We start from the raw sequence: 26,193 nt of genomic DNA on the forward strand, positions 1-26,193 counted from the left end.
TTGCCTAATATTTGAAAAACTATAATTTTTGGAAAAAAAACTTGAAGTTGACCCGGAATGTCCTCTGTGAGATGAACATAGACGGTTTGATTGCCTAGCAACGGCAATCAAACTAGTAAGTCACATTTACTGCTGATAAATATATTTATTCTAAATATTTTGGGTAGCACAACCTGTGTAAAGATATCATCACTACCAGCGTTTTTTTAATGACAACAGTTGTATAATAGTAATAAACATGTTTAATATATATGTTGTCACGACATCCGGAGGGTTAGAAAATTATTCACGACATCTTTTAACCGTAAAATTTAACCGCTCCCTAATATCGCGAGATTTCCATACTCGCTTCTCGTTGAAACCAGGGAATCTCGCGAGTGTTGCGGTGAGCGGGGCCTCTCCAAGAAGGTGTGCTTCATGGCGGTTACGGACACTGCGGTAAATAATTTTCTTACAAAATACAGACAATACAATGTTTCAGCTATAGCGGCACTTCGGTTGGTAATATATAATATCAAATAGAATTTAAACAAAACTAAATATTTGGTAAATTGTTTGTGTATCCTCACTGGGGACAATGCAGCTCGCTTCACGCGCCACTGAAATGAATGCCTAACGTGAGCTAATATTAGCCAGCTAGCTCTTGGAAACAATGATAACGTTATCGTAAAACTAAATAGAAAACCAGGCCTAACTGTGTGTGCTTCTTGGAGCGATTATACGCCTACGGTCGCGGAGATATTGTACATGGCCGTGGTTAATTTCCTGAGGAGTTTTCGCCAAGTATTTCTTTAGCTAAGATTTAACCTTATCAAGTTACTGCTACGTAGCTAACGTATGTTAGGATGCTAGCCATCCTTAGCATTCATGCGAATCACGCTACATTAGGTGAATAGTCGCAGGGAAAACGGGCTGGCTATGTGTATTTCAATGTAAAATGATGCTAAATAGCTGCCTGTTTCTGTTAATGCTAGTCTGAAGGCATTTTTTATTTCCCCTAGAATTTGTTGAATTGTTAAAGCTTCCCCATCAGTGCTCTTCCCCTTGGGGGCTTTCCTGCCTCAGTCTGGTGGACCCAGCGATTAGCGGGTTGCGTAGGTAAGGAGTTCGTCCGGGCCCGCCTGGTCTCAATCAGAGTGTATGTCCTGTACATGGTAGCATTTAAAAAGTAATTGTGCTTTGCTTACGAGATGTGACCTCTGATTGCAATACAGGAAATGTATTATCAGGAAATTGTAGTTATGTATGTACAGAGCATTCAGGGAGAAGTTCATGGTGTGGATATTTTAGTTTCTCAGATTTCTGTACAAATGTGTTTTTGTGATTTGCAGGGAGGTGAAGCTCTGACGATGGAGAATGGACAGGGCACAGGCTCCAAGCTTGGCCTGCCGCCTCTCACCCCTGAGCAGCAGGAGGCACTTCAGAGGGTAGGAATCATCTATTCAGAGCAATTTTACATGCACTTGGTTGCAGGCTTTCTGTGGGAGGCATGTCATTTTCTTTTGTTGGGGAAAAAGGCACCTGATTATTACTATAAATGCCCATTATTTTGGTTATGTATACATGTTACAACATGTGTAATTTGACTTAGAAGTGAACGTCTTTGTCTTATGCGATGTATAAATACAGATGTTCATACACATGGCTATAAATTCAAATATAAAATAATAATTTCTGCTAAAATTGTACTTGGTAATTTTTAGAAGATAGATAAGCATGATCCATTTATAAGTAGTTAGAAGTGCTAACTGATTATAAATGTTAATTATAAATGTACAGCACTATGGCAATGCATTGCATACAATATTTGATTTTAAACATGTATGGATATGTTAATTTATTTAAAGACTATTTATTGCTCCCTTTTTCTAGGCAAAGAAGTATGCCATGGAACAAAGCATTAAGAGTGTGTTGGTGAAGCAGACCATAGCCCATCAGCAACAACAGCTCACCAACCTGCAGGTGAGATGTGTAAAACAGTTTCGTACTCTGCCAAACAAAAAGTTTGTATTGCCTGTCACACGCGAGTCTTGGTTCTAGTCAGAATACCTTAGTATGTTCATGCATTAGTTATTCAGGGACGTGAAGTATCAGAGGTCGGTTTTGGATTAGCTTTTTTGGAAGTCTACTCCCTTCTCCCACATGCTGTGAAAACAAGAACCCGTGTAGAACGTATGCCCTTGCTTGTGCCTCTGCTCTCTTTCAGATGGAGATGATCGTCGTGAAAGCTTTGGTTATCATGTTAAATGCTTTGCACTTTTAAAGGGGCTTGCTTATGTTTATTGCAGTGTGGTCATTTGTAATTACACTAGAGGAGGTAATTCCTCAAACTGTATGTTGTTTAGAGGGAGGGTCTGAATATAGTGTTAGCTTAACCGCTTTTGTCTATCTAGCAAAGCAATTACCTTTTTGAAACAGCAAAGCTAAGGGATATCTAACCTACTTTTCAGCACTTTTTTCATCTTTACTGTCTTTCAGATGGCAGCAGTGACAATGGGCTTTGGAGATCCTCTCTCACCTTTACAATCGGTCAATAGATTATTAAATTTTTTTCTGTGCGCATTCCCAATGGAAAAGGACTGTTACCCTTCTTTTACTGGTTGCTTGGGCAACAATCCCTGCCTTTTTATGTAACCAAAGAATGCATATTTTATAAGAAAACTTGGCTTTCTACAGCACCTGCGACCATGTCTGCTTACCTTTGTGAGATGAATGACTGTTGTTAATTGTCGAAGCACTTGTTTGCTTTGTTGAGTTGCATTGGGATAATTTTTACAAGAAGATGGCAAAAGGCTTTAAAGGACGTTATAAAGGGTTTCTAAATGTGAGGAAAAGTCATGTCTCTTTGAAAAATATGCATTTGTTTAAAAAAAAAAACAACAGAAAACTCTTGGCATGGGACAAAAGAGGGATAGCAATCCCTTTAATGGACCAAAATGAGAGAACTGCTGGGACAGGAATCTTTTTGGCCATCTCAAAGTCAAGTTTTTTTCTGTGAATGAAGTCATCATACCATGTTATGAATTAAGAAATTGTTACTTTTTGTTGGGGATACAGTAAAATTAAGAGAAGCAGACTGAAATCAAAGGCATCAGTAAAACACAGCAACTTATAGTGAATAAACCGTCCCCTCACCTTAGACTTGAAGAAAGTTTGAAATGCTTTCATCAAGACTTCGTGTTTCGTTTGAACTCCACGCTTACTTTTGTTACCTTATTGCATCTCTGGACTACAGGTCAGTTCCTGAAGCCAAATATTTGTGAGGGCTGTGCATGTCATTCACTTCAGTGTCTTTTCCTCCATATGTCTGTTCAGTAGTAACAAAATCCAGGCTATGTTGTAATTACCACTGGTGACACCAGTGTTTTATAAGTTATATATGTTAATATTTCTTCCAAAAAGTTATGCCCATTGATTGCAGTATCCCATTATTACCCTCTTTACCTGTTCAGACCCCTAACTTAAATTGGCCTCTAACAATCTTTGGGGAAAGCAGGCACAGTAGAAAATACACATTTATTATTTGTGTGTGTGTTTCTCTCTCCTTCTTTTTTGTACTTTCTAATGCTTATTATTTGTTTTCCTTGGTCAACAGGTGGCAGCTCAACGGCAACGTGCCCTAGCCATCATGTGTCGGGTGTATGTGGGCTCCATATACTATGAACTTGGCGAGGACACTATCAGACAGGCCTTTGCCCCCTTTGGCCCAATCAAGAGCATTGACATGTCCTGGGATTCGGTTACAATGAAACACAAGGTCAGTGTCATCATAAAAGGCATTCTAATGCTGCTTTCCATCTGTGGTTAGAGCTACCAAAATTCTCAATGTTTGCTGCTAATCTGCTATTGTTGAATTTTGTTTGATTGTGCAGGGGTTTGCCTTTGTGGAGTATGATGTACCAGAGGCAGCTCAACTGGCTCTGGAGCAAATGAACTCCGTCATGTTGGGCGGGCGAAACATTAAGGTAAGTTGTCTGTCGGTATCTGTGAAGGTGTTGGGTACAGATGGACTAAGGGACAAATCTATAGAAACATTTTCCACACTTTGTCATAGTCTGCTTTGGCATATGGATACTAAGTCAGTTGTTACTTAAATGAATCATGAAATAAATCAGTGTCTTAAGCATATAAAGGTGAACTAATTTTTCTCTCTGTGTGCTTGTGTGTTTCTGTTAATTTCCAGGTGCGTGCTGTATGTATGTAGTTTGTCTGGATGTATGCTTTGTGCCCTGTTGTGTCTGTGTTGTGTGTGTTGCTCTTCCAAGATGTCATCGACGCTGTTTTAAGTGACCATTTCCAGTGGGATGTGCAGCGGCATGTTGCGTCGCTCTGTGTCCGTGGTTTGCTAATGATGGACTGCGCCTGGGTGGTGTTGCTTGGCCGCCCCATCTGTAGTACAGATCCCAGTCGCACTTAGATTATCGTTTTACCCAGGGAACTTTTTTTCTACCTTTTTTTTGTGTTCCCCTTTCGGCGTTGCTGCCAGCTTAGCTAGTCACAGCCACAGTAATAAAGCTGTAGCTCCTCATTTGATAGTATTGTATTTGCAATACTAGTGAAGTGATAGAATTATAGTAGATAATGGTCTTGGAATCTATGGATTCTGTCATATGTATGTGGTCAGGTAATGGTTATCTCTTAGAGATCCAGTTTATTTTACTTAGGTTTGGCTTTGTAGTTGTGGCATTTTAAAATGACGCCACATTTGAAAGGTCATGTATTGTCCACATAAGCTTATTAGGTCATTAATAAATGCCGATTTTTTTTTTTCTTTTTTACATCGTAATCATGGAAAACCACTAGCATGCTGTCGTTGAATAGCATGCTAGTGGTTTTCCATGTCTTAGAACCACTCTCCCAGGCAGTTAACTAAGGACATCATGACTATAATAGGTGTATGGCTTTGACCAAATTTTGTGGCTGCTGAAGTTTAGTGATGTAGGAGTAGAGCCCTGCGGTAGTGCGTCCTGGGTTGTTACTATAAACTCCTTACTCAGTAGCCCTGCTGGTGTAATCTGTGCTGTAGGTTGGGCGGCCAAGTAACATCGGTCAGGCGCAACCCATCATTGACCAGCTGGCAGAGGAAGCGCGCGCCTTTAACCGGATCTACGTGGCGTCAGTCCATCCTGACCTGTCAGATGATGACATCAAAAGTGTGTTTGAGGCCTTTGGAAGGATCAAGTCTTGCACGTTAGCCAGAGACCCCACCACAGGGCGACACAGAGGCTTTGGTTTCATTGGTGAGCTTGGGGGCCCTCATTAGCTCGTGCTGTTGTTTTGCCGTTGCTCTGCTACTAAATAATATTCTTATTCCCTTACAGAGTATGAAAAGCCTCAGTCAGCCCTGGATGCTGTGTCTTCTATGAACCTCTTTGACCTGGGGGGTCAGTACCTACGGGTGGGAAAAGCAGTGACTCCACCCATGCCCTTACTGACCCCCACGACTCCAGGTGGTCTGCCGCCTGCTGCAGCTGTGGCTGCAGCCGCGGCCACCGCTAAGATAACGGCCCAGGCAAGTATGAATCCCTTCCAAAGGGATTTAATGGCCTTCCAGGTAAATATAACCCAGATCTAGCTAGATATGACACCAGTAAATATAGTAAGGGCATAGAATATTTGATTAAGGTGACTGGGAGAAGGCCAGTTTTTGTAGTAATATACATATAAACCATAGTTAGCCGGACAGTGTCAGTTTAGCAGCCCACGAATCTGAGATGCTTTGGCATCTCGTGTAATGTATGTATTAATTCAGTTCACGTATTTAAGCCACAGAAGTCAGTATAGTCTTCGATGTGATTACTTTATATTGAGTACGATGTATAGTAATATAATTTACGCTCCTCCCATTCACTTTTCTTAACTAGGAGCCTTTTCCTGTAGTGCAGGTAAAGTGATAGGTATTTTTTATTGTGAACAGTCAACAGCATTATTCAGGTGTGGTCCTTGTAGACTGTTGAAAAAACAATAATATTCAACTTTCTATCTCCTTATGACCTGGTTTTATTGATAGATTGTGTGACCTTGATTCTCTGAAGAGGGTCGTGGTTAAGCTCACTCTTTGTTATGCTGTGTGATCGTTGACTGTGCTGCCTTGTGCTGTGTTTTGTGTGTTTCCCTTACTTAATGTCTTCGGCCCCCCTCTCTTAAGGAGGCTGTAGCGGGCGCATCAGTTTTGGGGGCGTTAGCTGCGCCCCAACTTCTCGGTCAACAAATGGGAATACCTCAGGCTGTTATGGCTGCCCAGGCACCAGGTGTCATCACAGGTGTGTACCAGGACTTGAGAGCTAATGTATGCATATATGTGAATTATTTTTAATTATTCATCTCTGAAGACAGGCATGTGTTTTTGTAAAAATTGTTTTAAATTAATTAATTTATTTTAGTCCTTTATTATTAAGTCCTTTTACTGTCACTTTGGGACAGCTGCCTTATTGACTTGATCCAGTTGTAATATTTTTTCACATCATTAAATCAATGTAATCTCATCCTTTCTTTGCACCATAGAATGCCAGAAGTTTTTAATGTTTTATTTTAAAAATTATTTAAATTGCACCTTTCATCCCTGGCTAAGATTGTACTGTTCACACAAAAGCACTAGGCTTAATAATTCAGGGAAATTAAACCTAGAACACACAGAAACTGGCTGACCTCCAGAGGTCTAGGTTTTATAAGTAGTACACTATATTTGACAGCAAATGGGACACCCCCCCCCCCCCTAAAAAGGAATAGGTATTTGTTTGGTCATTGTCACTGACTGCATGTTGTGCCTTTCCCTAAACAGGCGTGACTCCAGTGCGTCCTCCCATACCAGTGCTTCCCCAGGTTGGTCTTGTGAACCCTGTACTTGCATCGCCGCCTGTCCTGTCTAATCAAGCTGGCGGCTCTAGCCTACAAGAGAAGAAAGAGGAAAAGGAAGAGATGCTTCAAGATGGTACAGGGCAGGAGATGCTGAGTGACCAAGAGCACATGAGCATCTCAGGCAGCAGTGCCAGACATATGGTGATGCAGAAGTTGCTCAGAAAATCAGAGGTATATTGATGCTTTTATTTACTCCTTTTATTGTTCAAATCATATCTGTACACATTATATACATGTTTCCTTCCAGTCTACGGTGATGGTGCTCCGAAATATGGTAGGACCAGAGGACATTGACGATGACCTAGAGGGCGAGGTGACAGAAGAGTGTGGGAAGTTTGGCACTGTCAACAGAGTCATCATATACCAGGAGAAACAAGGGGAAGAAGAGGATGCAGATATCATCGTCAAAATCTTTGTAGAGTTTTCCATGGCCTCAGAGATGAACAAAGCTATCCAGGCCCTCAATGATCGCTGGTTCGGAGGTCGCAAAGTTGTTGCAGAAGTGTATGACCAAGACCGTTTCAATAGCAGTGACCTCTCTGCATAAGGTGTCTGAAATGGTTCACCAGCACCAACCCCTGTATCTGTCACCCAAACTCATTTCAGCCAGTCACTGCAGCTAAAGATGCGGGCCTCTGAAAAGTGTAATTATGTTTTTATTTTTTATTTTTAAATTGCTGTTAATAATAATGTTAAAAGCTGGTTGGGAGGATTCATAAAAATGTCAGATTGTTTTTTTTTGTTTTTGTTTTTTTGCTTTGTGATCTGTGAAGATTCCCTTTGGTGCAACTTTACAATTTTTTTGTAATCCAACCTTGTATGTTTAGTTATTTCCTGCTTTTGCTCCTTTGTTTTCTTTCATGAAATGCAAGGACATGTAAACACTTTTTGTTTTCTTTCTACTATTAAAGGGTATTGTTTGTCCACAGGTGTGAAGCAGATTTCTTCTATAAATAGTTTTGCATTCTGGTTAAAGAACATACGATCATAAGGCAAGAGTTTAGTTCATATGGGGGGGGGGGCAATTTATAAAGAAAAATTACACCAACACTTGTCATTTGTCTCAATGATTGAAGTTTGCAGCACAACATGTCATGTGTGTTTTGTGGTGTGGATATGTAGATGTATGATGTTCTGCCATTGTTTGACTTTTACTTGGGGATAATGATCATTGCTTTCCATATGCCAAATAACACCAAGACACCTAAAAAAATTCTGGATCAAAATTGGAGCGATGACACCATAACTGAGCCATGTCCGTCTTTGATGTGAATGGGAAGATTATCAAAACTGATGAATGCAAAAGGTTAAAAAAGAGTTGTGGAACACTCTGTAATCGTTACCCTGGAAGCTGCACAATGGATGAACTTAGACTCTAAAAAGTCAACAGTCTATAACACAAAACCCAGTCAGCCCATAGATTCAAATGATTCAAAGCATTTATTGTCATATGCACAGTAAGACAGGTTTCCCTGTACAAGTTTGCCATCCACACTAAATGCCATAACACATTAAGGGATATTAAAAATTGAATAACAAAATAGGCAATTTGAGGAGAGCATGCAAAAAAGTAAACATAAAATATATACTGGTTAAAGTAAAGCTATATACATAAATGTGCATGTGTGATACATAAAACAAAATTTTGAGAATAATGTCAGGAGGTAAACAGCATGGTACATGTGCAGTTATGGAATATTAATGTGCAAGAGCATGGTACATGCACATGGTACATAGTGGGTACAGAAGTAGTAAAGAGGTAAAGTGTCTGGAATCTATAGCTTTCTGCTCAGTCTTTCTTTAATTACCATGTTTTGGGGAATGATAATATTATTCTTCACACCTAAAAAGAAAAGGAATGTTTTCCTTGATCAGTCATGTTTATGGTACACCCCAAGTTTGGTTACAAACAGGTGATATATCTTGTAAAGTGTTGTTTGAAAGTTGTATTGCATATCATGATTTTTTTGTAACTGAGCCATATCATTACCCAGTGAAGCAATTGCAAATCAGTTGAATTGATTTACTTTGGTGGAAGTTTTGCACATGATACTATTGACAGTCCTGGGATGCAGCAGAAATGAAATTTTGTTAAGAAAATTAAACGTGTGTAAAACTAGGGGCTGTTTTTTTAATCCCTTTTACCTGCAGTACTGTGTGTAATATATCTTAGCTAACTGGTAGCTGCCGCTAGGTGGCAGTATACAGTAACTTGTGGCGCCTGCCACAGAGCGGTGGTGCTCCGGCTCAAACCAAGCCCAGCCCCCTCACACACACACACACAACCGGCCTGCCTCAGCTCAACAGGGGAGGTAAGCGCGGCTGTTCCCGAAGCTCTCGTTACTAGTGGTTAAGAAAGACTGAGCAGATTACTTGATATACTTTGGTATGTCGCCTTTACATACGAGCGGCCGGCATTCTCTGTACATTTTATTTTAGCAGTGTACGCTAACAGCAGCTAAGGCACAAAGGCGTTCAGCCACCTACTAGCCGATGTTGGCTAACTGTAACTAGCATGCTAACAACACAGCCGAAGAGGACGAGCACATCCATACGCTACCATGGTTAATCTCTGCTGGACGTGCTGCGTGTGATATGCTAGTCGTTTCCATTGGAGCCCTGTATGAGTGAAGAGGTTGTATTTGAAGTCGCCACTCATGACTTTGATACTTAAAGCAGCGTTTCTATGATAAGTAGGGTTGTTGGCTGCATGTTTTTTTTTAGCTAGCCACGGGCACAGCGTCGGTGTGATACCCACAGGGATGGTGGCGGTAGCAAAACAAGCTAACATTACTCCGCCTGTGAAGAAGTGACTGCAAGAAGTGAGGAAACACTTGAGCGACGAAGGGAGATCTCGGCTGTGTTTGTCTTCAGGTAACGCCGGGCTGGAGGACGCGACGACGAACGTGACAATCAACGAACACGGCTGAACCGAAACTGGGAATATCACTAACAGATCGAAGGGATTATTTTGTGCCTGTAAGTGGATTTCGGCCTCCTGTTAAGCATCGTCGTGGGAACACAGCGAGTGTTGTGACATTGAGGGAGCCCACTCTCGCGAAATATCCCCTCTCCTAAAGCGACCCCCCCCCCCTGATTCGCCCTCCGATGCGGAGATTTCAGTAGCACCGGCAACCAAATCCCCCACGGCGGCCGGACATGCTGAAGTGTATCCCCCTGTGGCGCTGCAACCGCCACGTCGAGTCGGTGGACAAGCGGCATTGCAACTTACAGACAGTCCCCGATGAAATATTCCGCTATAGTCGGAGCCTGGAAGAGCTTCTCCTCGATGCCAATCAACTCAAAGAGCTACCAAAGGTATGCTGACAGCCCCCTCTGTCATACATCAGTGTTACACTTGTGCTTGCGTGGATGTTACTCATGTTGCATCACTAAACACTTGACCATGATTTGTAAAGCAAAGTTCACTTACCAGGTGACATAAGCAGTACAACGGCCTGCATGACATCACCTGCCGAGGCATTGCTTGTTCAGTGGAGGTGCCTCATTGCCTACAAAGTTGTTCCTGCACCTATGCAAGTGGCTGCTTGTCTTTGCATGGCTGTTTGTTTTCAAGGACAGTGAAGCCTCGGTTAACTTGTGTTAGAAATTGAGGAGAAAAATAAACCTGCATGCATGTTTAGATAGATGGACCCAGACGAAAATAGCTGACACTCGCCAATGTTGCCTGTAGTAATGGCATCAGTGGGATTGGATGCTGTGTGGGAAGGCATGTGTGGAATGACTTGCAAAGCTGTCCCCACCCACACGCCCGCTATTTGAAATCTGACAAAAGTCCTTTTTGCACAGCCCAGTTTATTTTAAGGGGTGCAGGAGTGTTTCCAGACCTGTGGATCAAAACACATGCTTGGACACATATTTTTTTTAATGTTTTTATTAAGTCGTCATTCGAGCCTATCACAATGCACTGGCTGTGACAAACTGGGGAGTGTGTATGAGTAGACTGGGCAGTAGTAGACAGTGTCAGTCTCTTAAATTTCATGGTGTAATAGTAAGAGGGACAAGTGGCAATTTCACTAAAGAAGACCGTTAACAACTCTGGGTCAGCAGGGGCTGGCGCACAGTTACCTTCTCTGACTCATAGTCAATAGTGTTTCTTGCTGTTTGTTCTAGTAATGCATACAGATTCATTGCGATAAAGGCTGCGGCGTCAAAATGTCCTGTCCTTTTCCTAATGCAAACTTAGTTGTAGTTCTTTTCCCGGACCTTCATACCTGTCAAGACAGCCACTGTGTACCTGGTGCATGGCCTCTGCAATACTGTGTGAGGAATATCCCCAAATACTCTGGGACAGACTGCTAACCCGACAGTCTCTCTGTGTGGTGCTGGCTTCAACCAGGAGACATAAATGTGTGGTGACAGAATGTCTCGTGTGGTCACGGCAAATGCGTAGCGTGCAGACACAAAGCATATGGGCCCTCTCTGGTCCCTTGAGTCAGCAGGGCATCAGCAGGGAAACACTGCAAGAGGTCAGGTCTACAGGGTTGGAAACAAGGGTACTGACTGTATGATGATTGGCATTAGAATTATGAGTTCACAACTGAGGGCTGGGATGACTTTCCCCTTCCCGTGTCAGTATGCATTCAAGTCAGGGATGAATCTGTGGACCTACATGTCAGGCTATTTTTAAATGTCAGTCTACTTTGTTTTGTGCTCATCAGTTCATCCCGTGTGTCTCTGAATAAGTCAGCCTTTTATGACAAACAGCCTGGACTGAGTTTGGCTTCCTCGTTGGCTTGAGCACCGTCCACAGCATATGCCATGGATGGAGAATAATCAGCCAAGAGGTGACACCCTCACTAACTCGTTTTAAAGGGGATGCAAGCAGTCACCATTTGTAGCAGTAATTAGTGCAGTGCTCGGGGTGGATGGGTCTGGATCGTATTGGAAGGGGTTTAGCGTTGTGAACAGATGGAGATTTAGACGTCCTGACAGTTTCTTAAGTTTGCTGTGACTCACCCCCTCCACACTCCTTACCAATCTTAGATTATGTGCTCTGTGGTAATGATGTCTCCATTTGCCACAACAATTTAAAGTTTGTACAAGTAAATTAAAATGGGTGTTTTTGTCTGATGTAGGGCAAGATCTTATCCAGCCAGTGATTATACTACATAGAGTAATAACAGCATAAAGATGACTGATCTGTATGGAGTGGGTTTAGAGAACATTTTAAGTAGGCAGCTGGTCAGGAATTCCCCACATGCCCATATATCCTTAGCTGTTAATGCTGAATTAGGGCTCTGCTTTTTCATTGCATAAAACTAATCTCAGACCCTCTAATAGTTATTTTGTGTTTCTGTGGGGTTGTTTAATTTGTGCGTTAAACCTGTGGTTTAACTGCTATTTCATATGTTGATAGTCGTTGGATTCAGAGAGGAGAAACTTTAGTATGTTTTCCAGTATTTCTCAATTACTCTAAATCATCTCAAATGTTGTGTCATGTCCCGATAGTAGTTGTGTGTTTTCAGCAAAAAAGTTTGCAGAAGTTCGACAGGCTAACCCTGCCTCAAAGATCATGTTGAGGAAGAGGGAATTATCTTTTTAGCCATTCTCAAGTCCCATGACAGGTTACAAAGAAGTCCATTCACCAGTCTGATTACATATCCAGTATCTAGTGTCATGGCTCTTTGTATTTCCTGTGTCCTCTGCACTTGACTTGACCAGGCTTATATTAAGTCCACAAGAACATCATGACTCCAATGATGATTTTTTTAAATCTGTTGTAGGTCAGTTACACCTGTTGATAAGCACAAGGAGATCCATTTATTTGAAGGAACCAGATGGACTGCAGGTGCAGTCGGCAGCAGGCCAAACGACAGCTAAAACGTGTACACTACCCTGCATATCTACTTGTTCTCGTCCTGGCTTTTCCATTGTTGAATCAGGGAACAAATCCCTGATGGGTGTGTCCCCATGAGACTTTGCAGGACTGGTTTTTATGTGTATTGCCCCTGGTATTTATTACCTAATAGGTCCTTTTAGGTACAATTGAATGTTACATTAATGATTCCCGGTCTCAGTATAGGCTAAAGCCTGAAATGTGACATTACCAACTCATGATTATATCTATGTTTAAACAGCTTTAATAAGGTTTGGTCTTTGATGGGGAAACATGTAAGTAATTTGTTGTTTTGAATAAAGAGGAAGTATACTTGCATGACAAATAGAAAGAATGACATGTGCAATCTTTTTAATCTTCGTTGGCCACCGGTGTCCTCTGTGTGTGTGCGCTAACAGATTTCTAGCTAAAGGGCAGATTAGGGCTTCACCCGGCCGTGAAACCACCCCTCAGCACACCACAGCTCTGACCCCTGCACACAGGCCAGAGTGATTCAGTGTACACTTCCTCTGGGATCTGCTTTTGTGCCTCTTTTCCAACATATAATGTGCTGATACAAATCTGAGCGCTTTTCATGTCCCATGTGTGTCCGGCCTTGGGTCAAGTGAAAGCCAAATTGGCCTCTTCATTTAGCTCTGACTGGATGTGAATTGAACTCCTATTGTTTAACCAAACTTGAATAGCCACGTCTAATGTTTGTTTGTGTTTGTTGTAATCATCGCTTGTAAAATTGGCTAAATACTGTCAGATTTGAGAATCATGTTATCTATGTAGAATTAGAGCTGGAATTTTGGTGTCATAATAATCTGGGACATGAACACTTCACACTGTGTCCTCCATATGTACCGTAGTGTTCTGCAGTCTGTCCTCCATCCCTGAGTTTCCAGTCAGCTCTACAGGAGAGCCCTGCTTTGTCTCTCCCCAGTGACTCGCTGAACTAGGCTTGGACTGATGATAAATTGCACCTGCTATTGGCCTCTCTGCGGTAAAACCACATCGTTCCTCTGGCTCTTCTGCTCTTACTGCCGTGGTAATGCACATTGCAGCAAGCAGCACCATTGTTCACAAACTGTAAATGAATCTAATATGAGATTTGTGGTGTGTAAATGTTGTGCCAAGTGAGGCCATACGATTTCCACAGTTTTTGTGATTGATGTGAAAAAACAGAAGTAAACTTTTGTAATCACTTCCCTTATAAATGCAAGACTTTAAGGTCTATAAAGGAACAGCTACGTGAGAGGTCTGTTTCTTTTTGATGCGAGAGCACATTCAGCAGGTTTCTTTGTCTGAGCAGATGACCAGCTGGTCTCACATCCTGCCCACCCCCTCCCCCTATCTGGTGGGACAGAGGAGTAATGGGAGGAGTGTGTGTGTGTGTGTGTGAGAGAGAGAGAGTGAATTATATATATGTGGTTGTAGAGGGGGGGGGGGTGGTATTTTATTCTGGAGATGGATTAACAGGAGAAGAGGGGGCCTCTGGCACCTCAACAGGAGGAAGTAATCTGGGAATTGAACTGAGCCCCGCTGATCCCCAGTCTTCTAGGACTTGAGGGTTTGGGCCTTCCATCCATCTTTCCATCTATGAACACTGGAGTCTAAGCTATTCACCCTAACCCAGGTAAATTATTGCAAGGTGAATGCATTTGGCCTGTTGGGATGTGACAGTTCCTACCACCAATAAAAGTTGGCAGATCCTTTGATAATGAACACCTTATACTCCAATTATTATAAGGTTTTGAGTACCACCCTGTGTGGTTCCACAAACCTGTAACACATGAGCACTATGTTCTATCAAATGATTCCCTGCTGCCAACCACAGGTCTGCATTGTGTAGTGTCTCGCCACTGTCCCGTGCACTATGGCCTGCAGCCTCAAAGGTAAACACAGAGGCAAAGCTCCAGTGAATAATTAATGGTGGTGGTGGCGGTGGTAGCTGTTTGCAGTAGGGGTGAGTCTGTGGCTTGTGGAGCGCTGTGATAGGATAGGAAATGCATTGGCTGCCGACATCAAGTACACACAGACAAGACGTACAAGGTGATGCCATTTTCTCTTTTTAGCCCACTGTATTTAAGTGTGGATTTTATCCTGTCAGTGTTTAGAAACTCTTAGCTAAAGGGCACAGGGCCACTTGTAGCTAGAAGCAAGGAGTGGCACTCCTAAATCCTTTTTACAAATACACATAAACTAAAATACAGAACAAGTAGCAAACCGTTTCTCCTGGAGCCATTAGAGAGGCAGCAAATGTACTCTTCACACGTAGCTAATTTAGGGCCACAATTTGAAGTGTAATCCAGTCTAAACTCCAGAATATTTGATATGCTGTACAACAAAACAAAAGAAGGTAGCAAATCCTTAAAATCTAAGAAATTTGTGCAAAACAGACCACATGCCAACTGTCTGTGGCATTTGCCTGTTTTCAACAGTTTATGTTTTGGCCTAAAAGAGTTCAGTCCCACCGATGGGCATGTGGAGTTTGGAGTGTTTAAACTCAGCAGTGGCATTTCTTTGGGATAGGATGCTGGTTCTGAAGCTTTTGATCATACAGGAGCTCAGGAACCACACTCTCAGTCACACAAATGGCCCTTTGAGGCTAATCTGTCAGGGTGCCGATGTCCCTGTGGAGGAATAGGTCATCCAGGATGGCATTAAATCCAACCACAAACAAATGCTGCCCTTTATCTGCTGGCCACACACAATCACTGAAGGCCTGTATCACTCTGAAACCTGATAGCCGGCACATCCTGAGTCCAGTGTACTTTCTGTACCAGTGATTTTTAGGATGTGCCCCTCAGCTTTAGACCCTTTTCCCATTTATTTATTTATTTCTTTACTGTTGGCCATGTCTGTGACATGCAGGGAAAGAAGCAGTGCTTTACATCTTCACGTGGCTTTAGTAATAGAGTGGAGTTTGACTACCTTATCTGCACTGTGGCTGCCACATGCTTTTTTGTTGCTTTATTCTGTTTTGAAACAGGTGGCCAATTCTAAAATGACTTTCTGCCTGGGGTAGTCCCAGTGGCAACACTGCTGTGGGACACACTTATAGCCCTGGTTTGTTTTTTCTGTGGGCAACTCCATCAGCGTGTACGTTCAGGCCTGTCTGATTTGTTGACGCCTGTATATTTCTTGTTGATTCCGTTCTGTTGGGAGCGTCTCTTTAAAGCAGGAAGTAGGAATAATCAAGTGGGCCATGGTGGAATGCCCTGTTTTTGTGAAATCTCCATTCTAAACTCTTGTTTTGTAAAGAAACTTCAAATCCGTCCTTGATAAGAGTATGTTTGATGGAAAAATTAATGTATATTTTCTTGTTTACTCCAGTGTCCCTCCTACATGCAGCAGTGTTTCTGTATGGTTTAATGCATCACCCTCTTCCTCGCCGTCTCCCTTGTATGCAGACGCTCAAGCATCTGATAGCATATTTGTAAATGTATGTAAAGCATCTTGTTTCTGTGTAATCCTAAAAGATGTGTCACCAACCCGTGAAGGAATGTTAAGCTCAAAGTATCAAGAGTCATGATAAAGGAGTGCAGTACTACACTCGAGGCTGCAGCTCTGTTTACTACTATCATGGCAGTGTTTACACCTCTCAGATGCTCTTCCTTTAAATCCTTATCTCTTTGCCTGTCATCTCCAGCATGCAAACATTTGGTTCTATTTGGGGAATATTTTTCCCCAACCCAAATGTTGATTGGTGATTGGGCTGATGCTCCTGGTTGTGTTTGAATTAATCTCTTCACATGTAGTCTTTTATGCACATGTACACATTTGTATTTTTTTAATTTATCGTGGAGGTTAGTGTTTGGGACTTCCTGATCATTAAAGCTACCATTGACTGAATAATCATTTAACTTATCTAAATTGCTGTGTTCCCTACAGCTCTTCCTTATTGATCATATTATTGATTTTGTCTGCCATTAGCCAGAATTACTATATGTTGCAGAAACATGTTAATCTTTATAACAATATAATAATACACAATAATATAATGAATGTATCTATGTTGTTACTGTTGTTATTGTTACTTATTTGTTTGTTCTATCATTGATGTCTTAATGACTTTGTTTATCTTATTTGTTAATGTTGCATGTGTTGCTGTCTGTATAGTACCATAAAAAATAATCAGGTTCCCTTTAGCTATCGTCAGTTACAAAATGATCACTATTTGACTGATTTACAGTCGCTCTCAGTTCCAAGTTTAGTTGAACAAAGGGTGTCTATTGTCTTGCTTTAATACATTTTCTTCCCCCATTGTGTTATTGCCTTATGTGGGTTTGTCTTGTACTGTTATTTTGGCAGAATATTGTTGTTATTTTTATCAGTTATATTAATCTTTGTTGCAACACACTGCTTTGATGTGAAGAACAGAGTCGGAACAGTTTTAGTTGAAGCATGATATCCTAACCTTTCTAGTGTGGAAAATAAACACAATTTTCAGTCAATTTAAACTGAATAGAGCTATCCAGTTCCAAAGATTAAAAAGACCCGAAGCCGTTCTGCTGCAGTTGCATGCAGACAGACATGTTGAAATCTAGAAATATTCCCCAGACGGGTGACACTGGTGCATAAAAGCACAGAGGGGCTTCATGAAGATTTCTATATGAAGCAGTCTTCCAGCAAATATTACCACTTTCTTAAACTGTTTAAACCGTCTGAACTTCTGAGTCTGTTTTTCACATGAGAGTGGACTTTACCAGTGATGCATGGCCGTGGTTAGTTCATTATTTTTCTTTTGTGCTAACACAATATATCGCTGGCCTCTAATAGAGAGGTGCTGATGGGTAAATGCTTGTATGTGTGATGGGGAGAATCGGTGTACAAGGTCAATAGAAAGCACAGTAGGGTTCTTAGGAGACAACAAAGCAGCATGCACGCATGTATGTGTCATGCTCATGCCAGTGATGAATAACAAACGGAGCAGTAACTGGTCTGGTGGTGGTGGTGGTTTGTGTCCACTATGGGTCCACATCAGCAGGACTGTCAGTAGGCCCCTAAGCACACATTTTAAAATCTCAAATGGCAGAAGAATGCTCCCGTTTTCTGTTTTCTTTTTTTAATGTTTTGGCTTCAGCACTTAACCCTTTCCTCTGGTTTTTTTCTTGTGTTGATGTGTTTTCTTTTAAGAGAGTTGATCTAGTCACGACCAAACGACCAAATCTGATGACTGATTAAGCAAGTGCTGATAGACAGCGTATTGTTTACAGTGAAAGGTCAGTTATTTTAACTTGAGGAATTGAAGTAATTCACAATGCTTTTTGTGTTCATTTTCTGCGCTCTTTGTCTCAGGCTGCTTTCTAATAATGTTTCTCCCATCCCATCGTTTGACTTGCTTTTTTGGTTCACACTCATTTCAACTCAACTTTATAATGCTTTTTCATATTTCTTAACCACTTTGGAAAAGGGACTAGCTTTGTATAATTAACTCTACATAACTGTGTTTGCACTGCAACATGTGACATCCAAGGAAATGCAGGCATGTCTGGAATCTCCAGGAGTTTGCCCTGCCCTCTGGAAACTGGACTCACTCCTCTCTCTTTCTCACACAGGCACACACTTGAACTTACTCATTTCACATTCCTGTTGGAAAAGCCCACACACAGACACTTTACATAGTGCTGAAGCTCGTCTGATATACACAACGTGTTTAATTCTCTAGCTAATTACCTTAATTTAGATTTCATGTGTTTAACCACGAGCTTCCTCTTATTCAAATGTTGTAATTAATCTAGCCCCTGTTCTTCTAGGACCTAAAACACATCTGAGAATACAGTGGCAGAATCCCTCTGAAAGAATCAGCTCAAAATGAATTTCAGCTCATTTTGCAGATGCAAGCAACACCATATTGATTTTAAGATGTAGACTGATTGTGCAGCAAGAACTTGCCATGGTAATTTTTAAGTTGGTTTAGAGACTGTGCTGACGTTTCATTATGTGTTTTTATTGTAAACTCCCCTCTGTTTTAAGTGTGGGTGTCTTCAGATGACGTGGCTCATCCACCTTAATTTCATCTGTACCTACCCTCCTTGTCCTTATCTACAAGTAACTATTTGTCCATAAATTAGATTGCACCAAACACTTTAAGTAAGACTTATTTTTGCATATATGCTAGCAATGATTACAACAGTCTACCTAGAACTCACACATATTTTTAGAAGTCCTATCACAATCCACCTTCATGGCGTAGGGCTTGCTGAAGAGCTTTTCAGACAGCCACCAGAGATCAGCATGTGCTTGCCTGTGGGCTTAAGGCTAGTGTTTTGGTCGTTCCTGGTGTTGATCCTCCCTGGAGTCATGTGGGAGAGGAGTGCAGACAACTCTGTAATTATGCTGTCTCCATGACATATTAATGGTGTTTGGCTTGTAATCCCAAGTAACACCATCCCTTTTTGTATTGAAGATAAGTGTTTGTGCTTAAATAAAATGAGCTCTTCCCTACCCCTTGAAAAAATGAATATCACAGAAATCAAATGAGACGATTACATCATGGTTGTGCTGTGCAGATGTTCACATGCTGTTTGTTATCTTTGGACAGATAATATGTCTGATTGAAGCAATCGTGTCTCGGCTTCTAGCGTCACATGGGAGCTTTCTGCTTCCTTGTTCCCCTGGCTTCTTCACTGAACAAATGCTGGTCTCCAAGGTGATGGATCTCCCAGGACCAGTGGTCTACCTGATGCAGGGGCAAGTTTATACCAAGTTGTCAGGGAGAGACACCAGATGGGCTTGGGCTTCCCTGTCACTAGCTGTGTGAGCGCACAGAGGACGTATCTGCTTGCAGCAGAACAACCTTGGCCTCTGCTCAAGCCAGAGCTGTCACACAGAGAGAGACAGAGGGTAGACCTGCTTTTCTCAGAGCCACTATGTCCTTGGGCTTTGAGAAGTACCGCAGCAATGCAGAGACACTTAATAGTAACACCTAAAGTAGAGCAGTTATTTTTCCACTGGGGGTTGGATGCTAGATCAGTGAACTACATAAAGCTGACTTTATGGTGCTCCTCTCATCCACTTACTGATCTTAGTTTTGTAGCATCTGCGCTTTTCTGAGAATATGTAAGCTTATAATTCTAAATATATAATTTAAGTCACTGAAGACAAGCTGTACACAGTCGATTATTTAGTTCAGCTGATTTAAGTGTGTTTTGTTTGCATTTGGTTATATATGAAAGTCGGACGTTAGCCTTTACTTTGACCTTTTAAAGTGTTTACTCTTTTTTTAAGTAAATACATAATAAATAATACATTTAAATAAACTGTGGGAGCGATTGTGTAATCAAGATTTATTGTATTCAGGATAAACTGACAGATGTTTTTTCAGCTGGTGATTATGTAGTACAGGCTTGACTGTTCATGTCATCTGATCAAGTTATGTTTGTTCTAGCCATGATCGAGCCATAAATAGATTCAAGCAGATGAAAACTATTTTTTTGTTAATATCTGAATGTTTTGAAATTCTGGTATGGGTCTTTTGGCTGGTCACTTAAATATTAATGTTATATTGGAGACTCGAGTGAGACGATGTCAGTTTAACAGAAAAATTCTTGAAGGAGCCATGCAGAGAAAGAGAGAGAGAGAGAGAGAGAGAGAGAGAGAGAGAGAGAGACCTGTGTGAAGCCAGATGCACCAGGGAGAATGGCCAAAACGGTTACTGGAAAACGATAGACACCGAGCCACATGATACTGTGAGGGAGGCCACAACCTGGGCGCATACAATGACTCGATTGTACTGAAGCTGTTCATGCACTCAGTGCACACTCGTACGTTGGTCATTTTGTTTAGCCAAAGTGTTCCCCATACTCTGGATTTGTTTGTTGTATGTGTTGACTCTGTAACTACTAGCCAGCAAATTACTTATTGGGGTAATTGTAGGGTCAGAGTCCTTGGTTGCCATGGTAGTGCCCTACAGCTCAGCTCCACTACGAGATAAACTAAAAGCTGGCAGACCGGCAGGCAGCACATACCGGAACCAGCCCATCCAGGAAAGAGCCAAACGTCCTCTGTGGACTATAAACAATGGCGCTTCTGGTTTTGTGTCATGTTTGTGGGAACACAGAAGGAGAATGAGAGCACGTGATGAAGTCAGTTTTCTGATCTCCCCGTGCTCGCATTCATTCTTGCTGTGTGAGAACATGGCTTGAGAATGTCAGGACATTGCTTTAAATGAATGGCAAAGTCTGAATAGCTACAGTGTGCGCTTGTGTGTCTATTAGTATGTCAGCAACTAAGTGTTGCTAACAAAAGTTAGACCCATCCCTTTGTGTTTACTTTGTGGTCATGATTTGCTCTGTGACATTCCAAATACCTGCAGGACCAGCCCTCATTTACATTTCCAGGCAATGTTGGTGTTGATTGTGCCACACCCTATTTTACCTTTGGTTCATCATAAGACAGGCTGTTTGCTCAGTGCCTAAAGCACTTTAAAGTTTTACACTGTATTGTTTCCTGCTTTTGCTAATGTAGAAGTGAGAGGTTTTCAATATGGATATTGATTATGTTGTATTGTTTTAGTTGGGTGGTAGATGAGCTGTATGAAACCTGAAACGCTGCTGCTTTGAATTTGTTTTGGATTGCAAATCTGCACAGGGACTCTGCATTGACTCTTTCTCTCGCTTTCTGTGAGTGTTTGTAGATCATGTTGTGGACAGGTGTCCTGGATTGGAGGAGCAAGCTTGTCTTTCACTGTGACAGTGTTAGTAACCAAAGCAGTGATTAGCCCACCAATAAGGCAACCCTGGAAGGGATTACTTGTCTATTTTTAAAATGCTGACTAGAAAATCGCTTTAATGCACCAAGCAATCACCATCCTTGGCTACAGAGTGTATACCCACCTGATGCCACAGTGTTTCCCTGTATCTGCCTTTAGAAAGTGACAACAGAATAGACTGAACTTTGCCTTCTGTTTCATGTTGATTATGGTCACAGAATGGCAATTATAACCTCCTAAAGAAGTGTTATTTTACTGATGAAGTGGAGCTATTGCAAGAAAGTGGTGACATTTGAAAATCCCACTGTAATGAGGCATATGTGTGTCACAGTGGTACTTCTTGCATGTGTGTATGTGTGTGGAGGAGGCTTATACAATGTCATGTCCACCTGTTGCCTCTCAATCTTTTGTCTTGTGTTCTCTGGGCTCTACATCCACGGGTACACACATGGAGTAGGATTTCTGTTTATTTTACCATGCCATTGTAGATGGAAGATGCAGCTGTCTGATGGGAATTTAAAAGAATATTCCAGGCTGGCTGAGTTCAAGCAGATCCAGTGTTACGTCAACTCAACAGCACTATTTCCCAGGAGGTGAAAGGGGGAAAACCCCCTGTTGTCACTGTTGTTGTTTATTAACCATATTGACGTTGGAAAGGCCTCTGCACGCACAGTAGCTCAGTGTAAACACTATCAGGCTGTACTGTTGCTCCAGTCGGTAGTTTGAGGTTTTTATGTTAATTCAATAGAGGATCCCCTCTTTGCCTCAGCAGTTTGTTTTCTTTAGCTGCTGTCTGCATAAATACATGTGTAGGCTCGAAAGGCATAAATACACATGTTCATTCATACACACAACCAGAAACACATAAACAGCATGAATCCCAAACCCCTTCAGATAGCGCTCATCATCCGTTCCTCAATGACGCTGACCTGACAGGCAAATGATTTTAACAATCACTGTGGTTGCTAAAATACATCTTTAACCTCAGTCTTTTTTTTGCCTTTTCTGGCAATGGGAAAGTTATTATCTGTCTTTTGAAGCAGGTGTAACAACAATTACAAACATGTGACATGAATTAGCCAATGAATGATGACTTCAGTGTTTTAAAAATCCATGTTATGTTGTTCTCAACAGTCTGCAATGTTATTAAGAATTTTGCCAAGTATGAACTGTCAAGAACCTCCGGGCATGTAGGAAAGAAAATTTAGAGTGAAATGTCCTACCCAGTGTAAGAAAACTGGGTTTGAGTAGATGATCATGGGTCCTCCAACAAGACAAAGACCCACATTTGGAGGCTGTTATAGCTGCCAAAGGGTGTGCAACCAAATATTAAGGAGGGGTGCCTTTATCCACGCCTGTGCTGTATTCTTCCGTTTCTTCTTTGTTACAACATGCAGTTCAAAAACAACGTTTTTGGTTAAATTACTTTGGAACTCCAATTAATAAAGATCCTGATGATATTAATTTGGTACATTTACATTTGTTTCTAAAGATATTATACAGGTTATGCAAAAATGAAGGGGTGCCAAAAATGGTGAGCAGGACTATATTTGTATTAGTTGGGAGGGAAATATGGTTTTGTACAGCTTTAATCTGCCTTTAGTGTCTTTAATTTCTCGCAAGTTCTAATATTGTATGTAGTGGTTGGCTCGGTTGTTTCTTGGCCTGACTTTTGGCAGTTTTTTTCTTTCCGCACACATCAAAGTCATCAGGACAGGTGTAAGTACTGTGGATTTGAGTTAGTCAGGCTGTCAGTTGCACCGGCTTTACCACTCCCTTCTCTCTGTGTGGCCCTTTGAGCCTGGGGGGACTGGAGCCGGATATAAGAGTAGTCACGACTGAAAATGCCACTTCAGAGAGACACAAAGACTCAGGCATATATACAGAAAGCACAAAACACACAGTTAAACACACATGATGCATCACAAGTACCATTAAGCGTGCATAGTACTGGAGTGTTTGTGGATTTGGTTGTGTTTTTCTCTCACACACACCCACCTGAGCTGTGTGTGGGAGATGACGGGGAATGCACAGGAAGTAGAATGTAAGCTTACAGTTGTGAAGAGGTAGATGGTTGTTTTGTTGGCGGATGACAGGGGCTTTTCGTCAGGCCAATGGGAGCATTTCACCCCACACTGCGTATGGGCCACAGTGGGACAGACTAAACACATAATAAATGCCACTATTCATTTGTCAGAGAGAAGGGCCAGAGTCTTTAGTCTGAGATATTTTTTGGTCAGTGGCTGAAGTCTTTGTCCCCATTAGTGGTGGTGCAGACTGCCCAGAGCTCTGTGGGAATCCATTGTTTACCCTCCATTCTTCATTAATAATCTACCGTCACTCCCTTTCTCTTAGTTTTCTTCTCCCTTCTTTGCGCACAATCTTCCTTTTCTTCTCTGAGCTGTTCTTACTTCTGTCTTAGTCATTCCTACTTTTGTTGGCCTTTGCCACTTCCTTCTTTCAAGTCTTTATCAGTCCATTTCTCTCCTTCGCTCTCTCTCTCTCTTTCTCTCTGTCTCTTTCGTCGTTTGGGACAATGGAGGAATCCCCTAGCTGGGCTGGAGAAAGGGGGGCAGCTTGAGCTGGACTGTGACTGACAGCCCTGTGTGGGATGGCTGCTTGGCCTTTGTCCTTGTGCCAAGGAAAATGGAGGGAACCCAGAGAGGTGAAACAGTGGGAAGGAGGAGGGGAAGAAGACCAGTTAGAGTGTCATTCATGTGTATAAGTTTTGGGAACTCTGGGCTTCGAACAATGCACTCCAGGGGGAGGGGATGCTCTGGACAAGCAGCAGAGGAACATCAGGCTATGTTGCTTGATTAGCGTCTTGAAATGAGTTGAGTATGGGCCTGAGTTTCAAATAAACACACGGAAGATGGATAGAAGGTTTAGTTAAAAGAGCAAGATTTAATCCAGAAGTAATCGGTGAGAGCAGTCAGCTCACTCAGGAGCTGAGTTTATACCACAACAACGACTGCTGGTATGTAAAGAAACTTTGTGCAATAATGAGCTGTTTTTGAGTGACCAACCAGGTTACTCAGTCAACCAAATCTTCCCAGCTCTTTATTTGCCCGGACACCGAAAGAGTCCAGGCCAGCACAAAAGCATGTGCCCTTCCCTCCCCTCCTTTTGAGCCCCTCACCCCGGTAGTGTGCACGCAGTGTGTGTGGATTTGTAGTTTGTATGCATTGAGAGAGGATGGGTATTTGGCGAAGAGGGACCATGAGGACTAGGCCGACAGGCAGATTTGGCACAAGATTAAGAGGCTCAGGAATGTGTGAATAGGAATTTCATTTGTGTGTTAGAGTAAAGAGAGACCTTTAGTGACGGTGTGTAATTTCACTTCATCTTTCTGGAAACTTGGATTGATTCATGTGTGGTTCCATTGATTAAATGGCAAGCTGAGACCTGATCAAGTTGGTTCGGCCCTTTTTGGTTTCGTTTTTACTTAAGGCCACTTTTTATGGCCTACACTAAATAAAATATGCCAGCCACTTTTTTTTAAGTTAGAAAAGAGCTGCTATATTTGCCAGTTTCTCTGTAAAGTCCCCCTGGAAAAAGAAGAAAAGTTTGAATTGAGTGTGTGTGGCAGGAGGAGCCTGCTCTCTGTGTAGTCAGATGGCATAATTGGAGGGAAACTATAAGCTAAATGGAATCACTTGACTGGAACACTGCAACCTCTGTAAACATCAGGCTTCATCTCACCGCACCTACAGTGGTGCTCATAGAGGCAGCATGCATTTACTCACATGTATCAAACACACATATTTTGCTTCTGGTGTATCTGGACACATTTTAATTGGTTTCTCCTGAGTGATGTGAGGTCTGTAAACATTAACATTCCTTCTGGTGAATTTACAGCCTCTTCCAACGCACATAAACATGCTCATAAACACTTAGAAACAAACACCATCCGCTGCTAATACACATGAATACACAAGTATGCATGTCAACATGCTGCCCTATCCCCCAGACGTACACATGCCGAGTCCTCTACGACTGAAGCCAGAGTTCTTGGCAGCCTCAGCCAAAGACTTTGTAAACTGCGGTGTGTTTTAGACCTACAGCACAGGATCTCCTCTTCTGTGACTAAAAGATGACTGCAGTGTCCAAGCATGCATGCACGCATACAAACACATCCTGAGGCACATTAACACTCCAGCTGAGTGGAATGTAAGCTAAGCAGAGCGATGCAGATAAGACAAAGCCGTGCATCCTCTGAACTGTCCTTGGACTTGCACTGAAGTGCAGCGTGTCTTTTGCTTAGCCACACACACTCACACACTGCTCTGTGTCACAGGTTGTTCTGGGGTGACCAGGCTTTATTCATTGTATAATAATGAGAGATTTCTCAAGTAAGTACTCACATCACCCAATCCATTTGCCACCAGCTTGAGTTGTTATACAGATACAGTTCTCCCTTTTGTGCCATCTTAAATGTCTTCCCCCTACATTTTGTGCATCTGTGTCAGTTCTCATAGTTCTTGTAATTGCATTTAATGTAATTTACCTTTTACCTTTTTTCCTCTGGAATTCACAAATTTAATAAATGGACTGTGAATAGTGATTCCTGTATGTTTCAGTCTTTGCCAAGATTCTTTGAAAAAGCTTGATAAAGAGTTTCCACGCAGGTCACGTCAATAATAACTAATTTAGTTTATGCAAAACTAGCCCTCTGAAAATGGGGTGTGTTTTTGGTGAGTTGTACATTACTGTTGATGCACTGAGACCCCACACTGCCCCCTGCTGACACCCTTATTAACCACCTCCCTTCTCACAC

At 41.9% G+C, this 26,193-nt stretch overlaps 2 protein-coding genes across 26 annotated transcripts in view; both read left to right on the plus strand.

Moving 5' to 3' along the window:
* Positions 1 to 363: 363 nt before the first annotated feature.
* Positions 364 to 7,786, plus strand: puf60b (poly-U binding splicing factor b). Of its 5 annotated transcripts, XM_028432998.1 has the most exons (12): positions 364 to 438; positions 1,002 to 1,098; positions 1,332 to 1,427; positions 1,873 to 1,962; positions 2,479 to 2,529; positions 3,596 to 3,757; positions 3,873 to 3,965; positions 5,027 to 5,240; positions 5,322 to 5,554; positions 6,149 to 6,263; positions 6,782 to 7,029; positions 7,106 to 7,786. In XM_028432998.1, the coding sequence occupies exons 3-12, from the start codon at positions 1,350 to 1,352 to the stop codon at positions 7,403 to 7,405; spliced, it is 1,584 nt and encodes a 527-aa protein (XP_028288799.1). In that variant the 5' UTR covers positions 364 to 438; positions 1,002 to 1,098; positions 1,332 to 1,349; the 3' UTR covers positions 7,406 to 7,786. The 5 variants fall into 5 exon arrangements, with proteins under 5 accessions (XP_028288799.1, XP_028288798.1, XP_028288800.1 ...); XM_028432997.1 differs by lacking the exon at positions 1,002 to 1,098 and having other exon boundaries at positions 379 to 438; XM_028432999.1 differs by lacking the exon at positions 1,002 to 1,098 and having other exon boundaries at positions 379 to 438; positions 5,322 to 5,512.
* A 1,342-nt stretch (positions 7,787 to 9,128) lies between these two features.
* Positions 9,129 to 26,193, plus strand: part of scrib (scribble planar cell polarity protein) — a 51,270-nt gene continuing 34,205 nt past the window's right edge. For all 21 annotated transcript variants that reach the window (XM_028433008.1, XM_028433012.1, XM_028433018.1 and 18 more), the window contains exon 1: positions 9,129 to 10,176. In XM_028433008.1, coding sequence (XP_028288809.1) covers positions 10,018 to 10,176 — 159 coding nt within the window. In that variant the 5' untranslated portion in view covers positions 9,129 to 10,017. The remainder of the gene's footprint in view (positions 10,177 to 26,193) is intronic.

This window comes from Parambassis ranga, chromosome 20 (assembly GCF_900634625.1).
Source record: "Parambassis ranga chromosome 20, fParRan2.1, whole genome shotgun sequence".
NCBI lineage: Eukaryota > Metazoa > Chordata > Actinopteri > Ambassidae > Parambassis > Parambassis ranga.

Bases quoted from the DNA above. Each gene is read 5' to 3' on its own strand.
- puf60b (XM_028432997.1), top strand. From the start codon at position 418: ATGGCGGTTACGGACACTGCG. The intron at 1,963-2,478 runs GTGAGATGTGTA...ACTGTCTTTCAG, and splicing joins AACAGCTCACCAACCTGCAG to ATGGCAGCAGTGACAATGGG. The intron at 3,758-3,872 runs GTCAGTGTCATC...TTGATTGTGCAG, and splicing joins CGGTTACAATGAAACACAAG to GGGTTTGCCTTTGTGGAGTA.